At 37.8% G+C, this 12173-nt stretch overlaps 1 protein-coding gene across 1 annotated transcript; it reads left to right on the top strand.

The window, feature by feature from the left end:
- Positions 1-4198: 4198 nt before the first annotated feature.
- On the top strand, positions 4199-5933 carry LOC126608174 (aspartic proteinase CDR1-like). The gene has a single exon (XM_050275992.1). It carries the CDS (start codon positions 4451-4453, stop codon positions 5822-5824), a length of 1374 nt encoding a protein of 457 aa, XP_050131949.1. The 5' UTR covers positions 4199-4450; the 3' UTR covers positions 5825-5933.
- Positions 5934-12173: the final 6240 nt, after the last annotated feature.

Genomic DNA, 12173 nt, shown 5'->3' with positions numbered 1-12173 from the left:
ACACTAGACACACAGAGCTACACTCATACATATTTTTGGGATTTTTGGAGTTGATTTTCTATTTAAATTAAATCGAACAAAAACAGGACAGAAACAGATTTTAAGTAGTTCACAAATTAAGAAAAACGAGTTAGGGGAATTGCTATCCACCACCAAATAATCATGCAAACATGTTATGTTTCATTCAAATTCCTTTTATTTCCGGATGAAGATCCTCAAGTTGGCTCAATGTTAGAACTCAACCTATTACTCTTTCTTATGTAGTATGTTAAGAGAATGGCATTTTCAACTTAACTTAGGCCCTAGCATGCAATCTAGAATGGCATGTTCATAGATTTAACAAGTAGAAATCATTAAGAACGAAAAGAGTTTGAGTCATCGCAAGGCATCGTAAGTACTAGCGTTGTCTTACTTATCCTAGAAATTGGTTCACATGTTAATCACAATTAACAAGTACTACTCTAGAACATATGTAGGTCCTCATTCGACAAGGGCAGGCACACATATATTCATAGCGTTAGAATCCTAGATATGCTTACTACGTATGCATCCATAGAAAACACATAAAGAATTCATTAATGAGACAAGTAGTGAACCAATTTTCATCCATTCATAAAAGTAATTCAAACGAAATGTCATAACAAACTTGCAATCATATTCAGGGCTTCAAAAAAGCCCCTAACTACTAAAAATTTAGTTACACATAATCCTTAAGTTAAAACAAAAGATAGACATGAGTTTGAGAAGATAGAACCGAAAGAAATCGACTGAGGCCTCCTCCTCCTCTTTCCTTCCTTCCCTAACGCTACTTTTAAACCAATTCTTGCTGCATCATATTCTTCTCCTTAACTCACCTACTAATAGCCATTTAGTGATGACAATAAGTGAGAGGAAATGGTAAAACAATTGTAACTCTTTGGGTAGCCTTTATGCCAATTGCTCCCTCTTAATCCTCATCTTTAATTCCATTCCCTTTTATATTTGAGTAAGTGTCAGCTAGCTTGTTCTTGGCTGCATCAGTTTTGGCTGCTAGATTTATTGGGTTTATTGTTTCATTGTAGTTACAAACTGTCAGTCTCTTGGTAACCTTTCAGTGTTAAAATGGCTATAACTTCTTCTAGACAAATGATATTAACAATTCGTGAAATGCTCCAGACAATAGACATCCGTAGATTTCCAAGACTATAAGGCTCATTCTCTAATTCATTCTGAGCTGCATGCAACTTGCTTCCAAAGTCAGCTGATCTACACAAGCAGTTTTGACGAATTTGTTACTTAAAATCCCACTTGTGCTATTTTTCTTTTCTTTGCTTGACAAATCCTACAAAACACAAAAGAAAAGTACATAGCTCAAAAATATAAGGAACCAACTAAGAAAAGATAAGTGAATTTAATGTAAAATATATAAAAATGAACTTATTAGTATCTGGATAGGTCAACAACACAGCCTACACAAGCATGGGAAGTCTCCATCACCCCTTGAACCCCATTAGGCTTTTCCAAATAAGCTTGAAGTCTCAAGCAGCTCGATAAACAAGACCTTACAAGCAGAGGATTATCCAGTTTGTTATGCAGTTACTACCTTCCAGCACAATTGATCCATTTCTTTATTCTCAATAAAGATTCAAGAAGTTATTCATAAGCCTGGCTCAATTGTTGTCTACAACAATTGCTCAAACCCCTATCTAGGTTTTCTCTCCAGTGTGTGAGGATAAACTAATTGCTCTCCAATGCGATAAGGTAAACTAGTTCCCCGACACCTATCTGGGTCTGCTCTCCAGTGCGAGAGGGTAAACCAATTCCCCAACACCTATATAGGTCTGCTCTCCAGTGAGAGAGGATAAACTAATTGCTCTCCAGTGCGAGAGGGTAAACTAATTCCCCAATACCCATATAGGTCTGCTCTCCAATGTGAGAAGATAAACTAATTGTTCTCTAGTGCGATAGGGTAAACTAATTCCCCGACACCCATCTGGGTCTGCTCTCTAATGCGAGAGGATAAACTAATTACTCTCCAGTACAAGAGGGTAAACTAATTCCCCGACACCCATCTGGGTCTGCTCTCCAGTGCAAGAGGATAAACTAATTGCTTTTCAATGCGAGAAGGCCACACATCTTAAAAGATCAAATACTTGAAAACCAGTTAAGCAGCAAATTGTCAGGGGGCAGTAACCTCTTCGCACTCAACAGTTCGCTCATTTGACACTTCTTCTTCAGTAGCTCTGATCTTGACAGCTCTATCATTGATTGCTCTATCTATAGCAACCGAGAAATCAAACTCAAGCAGTTTCCTCATTCTTGGCAAACAGCCTAGACGTTGCAACCCAAACCATGGCCCATGCCACGCCACTTCCTCAGTCCATACTGAGCCAGCCTTTGGTTTTAGTTAAACCGAGCTCAAGCTATGGCACCTGCCATACCACCTCCTCTGCCCATGCCAAGTCGACTTCTGGCCCCTGTCAACCGACATGCCACACCACCCCGACAACTGCCCCATGGCAGCACCACTCAAAAAGAAAACAAAGAAAATTAAGTTTTTCTTACATTGATGGTGCGCGGAGAAGACAGAGAAATCAACAAAAGACGGTTCTTTGCACTGGCAAGCAAAGAAAAGTGCTAGGGTAGGGGAAAATATCCTCTAGCTTTCTCTCTTTCTTGTAAGGATAAATATTTGCCCTCCGAAGTTGATTTATTCCCCTACTTAAGGTAGGCTTAAATAGGCTTTGGAGGCGATTTATTTCCCTTGCCTAGAAGAGTCTAATTCCATGTCTAAGTGGGAATTTGCATCAAAGTTGGAGATCTCTACACCTGCTGCCCTTTCCTGCAAGCAGCCCAGTAGGTGTGGGGTATTTGTGGAGCCAAAAAATAATAAAAAATACTATGGAGGTGACACGTGTACTTTTGGGTGAAAATGACAAAATTACCCTCGAGGCACAACGGGATTCCCACGCACATGCAACGGACAATAACAACTCAATCAAGGAAGAGTCAAAGGTGGTCAAAATGATATTTATTCAAAAACCTCTCATCAATCCTTATCAAATCCTCACTCAAAATGTAACTCCCAATTTTCCTAATCAATTTAGGATTAATTTCCAAGTTAATTGCAATATATTATTTCAAATAATATCTTGCAATTACACTCACAATTTGACCATATGTGGCATGCCCCTATTCTCCAAATAGGGCCAGTCACTCCCCTATAAATAGCCATGTTTTCCCACTAAAATGCTAAGCCATTCTCTCCCCAAAAATTCCTAAACACTTTCTCTCTCAAATTCTAACTTTGGCATCAGAGATTCTTTGGTCAAAGCCCCTTGCCCTAATTAATCGTGGGCGTGTGAGGCTTTTGGCCTTAATCTTAGGTGTTATTATTTTGCAGGTGCATTTTCGTCAAATGAGAAGACGGCGAAAATTTGCATCCACACTCATCTCCTTACCTTGACAACTAAGAAGCAAAAGCACTGTATCCCGTTCTAGTTCTGAAGCTGAATATCATGATCTTGCCACCGCAACCACTGAACTACGATAGTTCTATTATCTATTTCATAAACCTGTCATTCCTATCCGTACCTCACCTTGCATCTTTGTCAACAATGTCTCCAAACTCCCCAAAATTGCAAATCCAATCTTTCCATGCTCAAACTCATCACATTGAAATTGACTACCATTTTATCAGGGAATTGCTTGCCCAAGGAGTTCTTGCTACACTGTATATCCCCTCTCACCACCAAATCATCGATGTCTTCACCAAAGGCCTTTCACGTGAACGGTTCTCACCAAAGGCCACACACAAAGCTATGCGAATATACAAACCATTGATTTATTCTCCCAAAATACATCTCTTTTTTTTCTTCACAAATTCTCTCCGTGCACGAATTCCTCTATGCAGTTATAATGACGGATAGACCGTGGATAATGTGCTACAATGTAACCCTAGGCCGAGAAATTGGCGGAATATCTGCAGCAGGGTTCTTTTGCATTTTTCAGGTGGAGAAGACTTGGATTTGGACCCTGCAATCTTTGTTTTGCCAATCAACAGAAGGGTTCTTTTGCATGACCGTAACTATAGAAGGCAGTTTATACGAAACTATCTTTACATGTTTCCTTGTTTTTATGTTTCCAAGGGTACATGCTTATTTACTTGTTTCCTTTTTTTCATTGAGATTATAGATATTTTATGAAACTACTACCTTAGAAATTTATGTCATGTGATGATCGGTGACTTACTCCCAAGATATACAATCCTTTCTTTTTATTTCCCTTTTTAATTTAATGTAGTCCTTTTCTTAATTAGGAGTAAATCCCTTACGATATATAAGATCTAACATGCAAAAAGAAAGTTTACCAAAAAGATTAGTTCCTTATATTGTATATCAAGGATAGAATGGTATATAAATAAGCACTGCTCTTCTGCCTAGTCTGCCATTCTGTGTTGAGGGAAGCAAATATGGCAGGCTTATTTGCAAAATCTGCTTCCCTCTCTCTTATTAATCTTGTTATTTTCTTATATTTATCATGCTTAACCACCAATCTCACGGCCTCCACGACCACAACTTCCGCCGTCAAAACACCAAGCCGTTTTGCCACAAAACTCATTCACCGTGATTCGGCTCTCTCTCCGTACTACAATCCTAATGCAACCATCAAAGATCGTGCTATAAGCACATTGAAACGCTCCAGGGCACGTTTAGCATGCTTGGGAGCAAAGGCCGGTTTTTCCAGTGACGATGACACCCGTGCTGGTCTTGTTGCCGAGGACAGTGGAGCACAATTTATGGCCAATTTCTCAATCGGTGAGCCACCAGTTCCACAGCTCTTAACCATAGACACAGGGAGCAACCTCTTGTGGGTTCAATGCCTTCCTTGCACCAAGTGCTTTGAACAAACAAGTCCGATTTTTTACCCTTCCAAGTCCTCTACATACACCCCATTACCATGCTCATCCCCATATTGCACAATTTCCCCTAGTGACAAATGTGACCCCTCAAACAATTGCAAATTCTCTCACACATACTTTGATAGCACCAAAGTAGCTGGACTTATTGGGACCGAAGTTTTCACTTTTGAGACGTCCGACGAAGGCATTAGCACTGTCCCGAATGTTGTTTTTGGTTGTGCCCAGGACAATGATGGTTACAACGGGCAGCCTAGTGGAATAATTGGTCTAGGCCCTTCAAACATATCTTTGGCAAACCACATGGGGTCAAAATTCTCTTATTGCATCGGTAGCATAAGGGATCCTAACTACCCTCATAACCAGTTAGTCTTAGGCGATGGTGCAAAGATAGAAGGCACTTCAACTCCACTAGAAGTCTACAATGAACTTTACTATCTAACCCTAGAGAGCATCAGCCTCGCGGAAAGGCGGCTTGAGATCAATCCGGAAATCTTCAAGAGAACAGAATCAGGCTCGGGTGGAACAGTCATCGATTCCGGAACAACAGTATCCTTCTTAGCTACAGGTGCATACTATGTGCTTAGAGATGAAGTTCGGAAGTTGCTTGATGGAAGATTGGAAAAAGTGGAAGAGCCCGGTGTTCCTTCAGGTTTGTGCTACAAGGGGAATATAAGGGAAGATTTAACAGGGTTTCCAGATGTTGTGTTGAACTTTGCAGGTGGGGCTGAAGTAGGGTTAGACGTAGAGAGCGCTTTTCAAGATTATGGTGAGGGTGAGTTTTGCATGGCAGTGCAACTGTCTCCTGAGGGCAGTGACTTGAACGTTGTTGGGATTATGGCGCAGCAACATTACAATGTTGCCTATGATCTTGCTGCAAGCCAGGTTTATTTCCAGAGGATTGATTGTCAACTTCTTGATGATTAATTGGGGGTTTATTGCGCATGATGTAATAATAATCAGGAAAAACAAAGTAATTAACAGTCACATTGATATGTCATGATGTGTTTTTTATATTAAAAGATTTTTTCTTAAATTTTTGGTTTAGTTGATTTTTGTTTATTTATTGATTTATAAATATGAGAGATGTGGTTGAAGATAGATTAGTCTCTCTAATGCTATATTACGGCAGCTTTTACATAAGGGTTTCTTTATATGATCTAACTACACAAGCCCAAAATCTAATATTATATATGTATAATTTGAAAGAGAATAAAATCACCTGACATAAGCCCCAGAAGAACTAATATAAGATATGTCAAGGTTGTGAAGGGCACTAGGCGTATAGCTGGATGGCGGGCAGAAGCCTAGCGCTTAGGCGTCTAGGCAGGGGCTTTGGTGGCTTTTTAAATTTTCACTAAATTTATTGTGTAACATATAAACATTGTCTACTTATGTTTAAAAAATATGTATATAATTTTATTGGGATACATAAATTGCAAAATAAAATGACATATAAATTATAAAATAACAGAAAATATTGAAAACATGGAGAATAAACATATAGGTACCGTTTGAAACGTGGGACGGGACGGAACGGAGTGGGATGAGATATTCCGTCCCACGTTTGGTGCGTCCAACCGGATTGCAACATAGAAAATATTGAAAACATGGAGAATAAGAGGTATGAGAATTGCAACATAGACGGTATGAAAATATTGAAAACATGGAGAATAAGCGGTATAAACATGAAAAATATTGCAACATAGGCGGGTGCCTAGGCAAGCTATGCATGAGTCTAAGCGGTTGGACGGGCTATTCACTACTTATGTGTAATATATTTTTAATACTTATTTAATTAGTGAATCCATGCCGCTCCCAAATCGGAATTCATTGAGAATTTTCACGCTCCCGAATCTCCTGGCTCTCGAATCTCTATTCAACTCCCGTATTCATGCTTCATAGATCTACACTAAGAGGAAAAAAGAGAGAGTTTGACTCATAAAGTAGTGAGATGAAAAAGAAGGCCCATCTACCAATTGCATCTTCTTAAGATCGATTCTAAACTTTCTTCCTTTTGATTGTAATCATCCTCTTTTACTATACAAAAATGTTATTCTTACTGTATTTTGCATACCACCTTTCTAATAGAGGTGGGACCTATTTGTATTGGTGTACCCTATCTCTGTTAAGAGAACAATTTAAATGGTACGAGTACAGCACCTCATGGCATATGTGTCATATAATATAAATCATTTTCATTATCAGAGAGGTGATACAAACGTGATAAGTTTGTATCTCAATAGTTGTAATTTACTCATGCTCTTCCTATTTATAGCAAGTTGTACATTTGTAATAAACTTGTAATCATGGCTCTCTTTGTTGCCAAAACAAAACCAATTCCGCTGATGGTCAAACTCACGCACCATGATACCATCTTGCATCCGTATTCCACACTAACAACATAACAAGTACGGATTAACACCCTCTCATACGTTGTACAGTTACACTCCAATTAAATTTATACTAGGAGCTATGAGAGAACGATTTGCACAAGAGATTCTTACTCCTAAGAAACTCTTCTAATGAATGTACATTACATACTAGTGTGATTAAGTTGAAAATCGAAAACCTTAATGCAAAGCTGGGCATAGTACTTGGACCAGAAACTCGACCATGATCACTGGCAACATAAGTGATCATCTCTACAACTATAAACAATTGAGGCACATTTTAATGTTGGAGATCACATGGAAAGGGTAGTGTTTATCACAGAAATCCGTACATTATGTTATCAACGCAACACTGCTCTCAAATTTGATGCTTCTTTATTATCAAGGAAGAAAATATCGGTAATATCGGAAATATCGGTAGTCCGAAAACACGGAAATATCGATGGAAATATCGGGATAATATCGATATCGATAAAAATTACATGGAAACCACGGAAATTGTAAGAAAAACTTGGAAATTTTTATTGAAACTTTGCAGGATGTTTATTTAGTCAATTATCTATTAGTTTATCACAAAAAATTGGAAGGAAATGCATTGCATGATGGATTTAACATTATCAAGTTGATTATATAGCGAGCTGACAAACATTGTGAGAATAGAAAATATGTAGAAATTAATGAAAGAAGTCTAAACACACCATAATCATTTATATATAATGAATTAATACAATATTTTACATTTTATACATTGCATGGTAAGATACATGAGTGACTTAGTACCACATAGAGTTCCTATGAGGTTCAAAATTTTCACTATCTTCATCATCTCTATGTGTAGAGTGAGTGTATTTTGAAGAGTAGTTAGCAACCATGGCAATGGTTTTCAAGAACCAAAACCCAAAAGTCAATAAGAAACCGAATACTTCGGTATTTTTCGGGATTACCAAACAAATGGGATTTGGAAACCAATCCCATATCGAAAATTTTGGTATTTTTCGGGATGGGATTCTCGAACTTCAGGATGGTTTTGGTTTGGGATTTTTCGGTTTGGGTTTGGGACTTTTTTGGTTTGGTTTGAGATTTTTCGGAATTTTTTCCAGCCCTACCATGTAAGTGACCAAATAAAAAATAGAAAAATAAAAAACCACATGCCATTGACTAAGTAATTAATTGACACAATTTAAAATATAATACCACAAAAAATTTGGAAAATGTGCAAATTTGTTTCTTGTAAAAAGAATTCAAAAAAAAAAGCATATATATAAATATTGTAGCATATTATCACAACAACATAAGTGGTATGGTGGTTAAGGCGCTAAGGAGTTAATGTGGGAGGGGTTCGAACCCCTCTGTGTTCAAAATTGTGACTTTTCAAAATTTTCAGGGAATTTTTGTACAAAATATCGCGATATCGCGATATTATCGATAATATCGCGATATTTTGACGAAAACTCATTGGATACTCATTAAAATATCGTTAACCCAAAAAAAACGAAAATATCGGCGATATTTCGCCGATATTTTGGATATTTTCTTCCATGTTTATTATTCATCACTCATCTGCATATTCATTATAGGTTTTAGTATGTTGATGAATTAATTGTCACAAAGTCTAATTCTGATGCCAGTCACTAGTTCATCGGTCTGTTATGTGGTACTAAAACCTATAGGTATTAGTTCATCGGTCTGTTATGTGGTACTTTTGCTAGTTGTAAGCTAGAGGATTTTAATTTTTACCTTGGAATGGAGGTCACATGAACAACTAGCCATCTTTCACTCTCTCAGACTCATTATCCTTTCGACTTATTGAAGAATTTAAAATGGACCTGTGCAAAACAAGTCCCAGTTCATATCCTTCCTCTATGCTCTTGTCAGCGCATGAAGGTGATTTCGTTTCTAATCCGGAGACTTATCTCAGTATGGTGGGTGGGCTCCAATGTTTAACTTTGTCTCGTCCCAGCATCGCCGATGCAGTTAATCAAGTATGTCAATTCATGCATAATCTGGAGTCCACTCATCATCAAGCAGTCAAGCGTATCTATAGTTATATCAAGGGCACCATCGAGCATGGCATACTCTTCCACTCCTTTCAGGACTACTCCAATTAAGTATTTTCCGACGCTGATTGGGCAGTTCCATTGACGACCATGGGTCTAATAGGGGTGTATGTATTTTTATGGGTCCTAGGTAATCTCTTTACTGGACAGCTAAGAAGCAAACCATTGTATCCCGTTCTAGTTCTGAATCTCAATATCGTGCTCTTGCCACGGCAGCCATTGAACTAAGATGGTTTTATTATCGATTTCGTAAACCTGGCATTCCAATCCGTACCTCTCCTTGCAACTTTGTTGACAATGTCTCCACTCTCCCCAAACTCGAACTCGTCACATTGAAATTGACTACCATTTTATCAGGAAATTGCTTGCCCAAGGAGTTCTTGCTACTCAGTATATCCCATCTCACCACCAAATGATTGATGTACAAGGTCACTTATATTTGTTGTAATAATTATTACTGTTAGAGTATAACTTACAGAAACTAAATCACAATACCAACTTCATCACATACCTGATGAAGACATTGCTGCTTTAGTTAGAAGGATTCTTCTGCAACTCTGCACTACCGAATACAAGGCTCAATCAATAAGGCTTGAGTATCTGAAAACTTGTGTGTTTGTGAGAGCGCAGGGACCCTAGTTTTATACCATAAACGATGGAGTTCAATAAGGACACTTCCCATTATGTAATCCTAATCAAACTATCTTTATCACCGTGAAAACCCTAATAAACATATCAGATAATAAAGTCCTAGTTCTATCGAGATTGCTTAAGGCTATTATCCTTATTATACAATTTCTGTAAAGCCATTCCATGTAGCTAATGTTAGTCTCCTTATTATTCCAAAACACTTTTACATGATAAACAAGTGTTTGCTCTCTATAGAACTTACATTCTCCCACTAGAGCTAATATTTGTTTATCGTATACACTTACAGAAGTGGAATAATACTTGATTGGCCAAGAGACTAATATCAGCTAAACTCGATTACAAGTTCCTGTCGTTAATAAGCATTCATAAAGAACCAAAGGGCATCACACTCCCACTGAAGAAGTATTGTCCCCATAGTCACTGTAATGAAGCTATATAACACATGAAACTCCAACAAGATATGTAATTCAATGTAAGACATGTTCGCATGTATATTCGAGTAACACATCTTACACTTGGTCCTCCACAAGATTGATAAAACAATCAATTCCAAATACTTCATAGTGAAGTCTTCAAGTTGTTTATTCCTTATAACAATTCTGAGAATCATTATCCATCCTGCATTATAAAGAAATACATGCACTTTCATAACTAACTGCTGAGCTTGATAGGAAAACTTTAACAACCATTCAGCATTTCACTTTATTAGCTAAGTGTTCTTTATTATTAATATTCAAAACATTCAGAACTAGATAACTCGCAGAGGAAGAAATTAATACTTGGCTCCCACTAATTCACTGCATCAAAATTATCCAGCACTCCCATACTCATCACATGCTTCTTGAACACCGCATTGGGCACTGCTTTGTTCATAGGATCTGCAATCATTGAACCTGTCTCCATGTCTCCAAATAATCAATTTTAACTAACCCAGCCACAACTTTCTCTCTCGCAATGAGGTATTTAATGTCCAAGTTCCTGGTTGCAGCTGATCTCTTATTGTTCTTGGAGAAGAATATTGCAGCATTATTGTCACAGTAGATTTGGATTAGCCTTGCAATTGAATCAATAACTTTAAGTCCCATTATGAAATTCTTTAACCAAACAGCTTGGTTAATAGTCTCACAACAAGATAAATATTCAGCTACCATTGTAGATGCAGCCACTGTGTCTTGCTTTACACTTTTCCAAGAAACAGCTCCACATGCCATCAAGAAAACATAACCTGATGTAGATTTAAGATCATCCAAACATCCAGCAAAATCGGAGTCACTGCACCCTTCTAACACCAACTCATTTGTCCTTTTGAAAACCAACATATGTGCTTTAGTTCTTTGAAGATATTGCAACACTCTCTTTGCTGCATTCCAATGAGCTTCACCAGCATTCGATTGGAACCTTCCAAGTACACTTATTGTGAATGCAAGATCAGGTCTTGTGCAGACTTGAGCGTACATTAGGCTTCCTACCAAGGAAGCATATGGCTTATCTTCCATGATCTTTCTTTCCAAATCATTTTTAGGGCACTGCAACTTACTCAACTTTTCTCCCTTTGAAATCGGCACTTCAGTAGTTCCACAACTGGACATGTTGAATCTTTTTAAAACCTTCTCTATGTACCCTATTTGCGATAGTCCCAACAAACCTCTCCTCCTGTCCCTTTTTATCTCAATCCCTAAGACATACGTTGCCTCTCCTAAGTCTTTCATTTCAAAATTTCTTTGCAAGAAAGACTTTGTTTCACTTAATAAACTCTGACTATTAGTGGCAAGCAGTATATCATCAACATAAAGAATTAAAATGATAAAACTGCTCCCACTAACCTTCATGTAAATGCAGTTGTCAGAAAGATTTTCAGTGAAACCATATTCTCTTACCACTTGATGAAACTTGAGGTACCATTGCCTCGATGCCTGCTTGAGTCCGTAAATATATTTCTTCAACTTGCAGACCAATTTATCTTTCCCTTCTTCTTTGAACCCATCTGGTTGTCTCATATAGATACACTCCTCCAAATCTCCATTTAAGAAGGCCGTTTTGACGTCCATTTGATGCAAAGTAAGATCAAAGTGTGCTACCATAGCCATGATAACCCTAAAAACATCTTTGGTTGAAACTGGACTAAAAGTCTCTTTGTAATCAACACCCTCTCTTTGTGTAAATCCTTTCGCGACC

Source organism: Malus sylvestris, chromosome 16, assembly GCF_916048215.2.
Source record: "Malus sylvestris chromosome 16, drMalSylv7.2, whole genome shotgun sequence".
Taxonomy (NCBI): domain Eukaryota; kingdom Viridiplantae; phylum Streptophyta; class Magnoliopsida; order Rosales; family Rosaceae; genus Malus; species Malus sylvestris.
The sequence above is the reverse complement of the archived record's forward strand: the minus strand, read 5'-3'. Positions and strand labels throughout refer to the sequence as shown.

Coding starts and splice junctions, on each gene's coding strand:
- LOC126608174 (XM_050275992.1), top strand. CDS start 4,451: ATGGCAGGCTTATTTGCAAAATCTGCTTCCCTCTCTCTTATTAATCTT.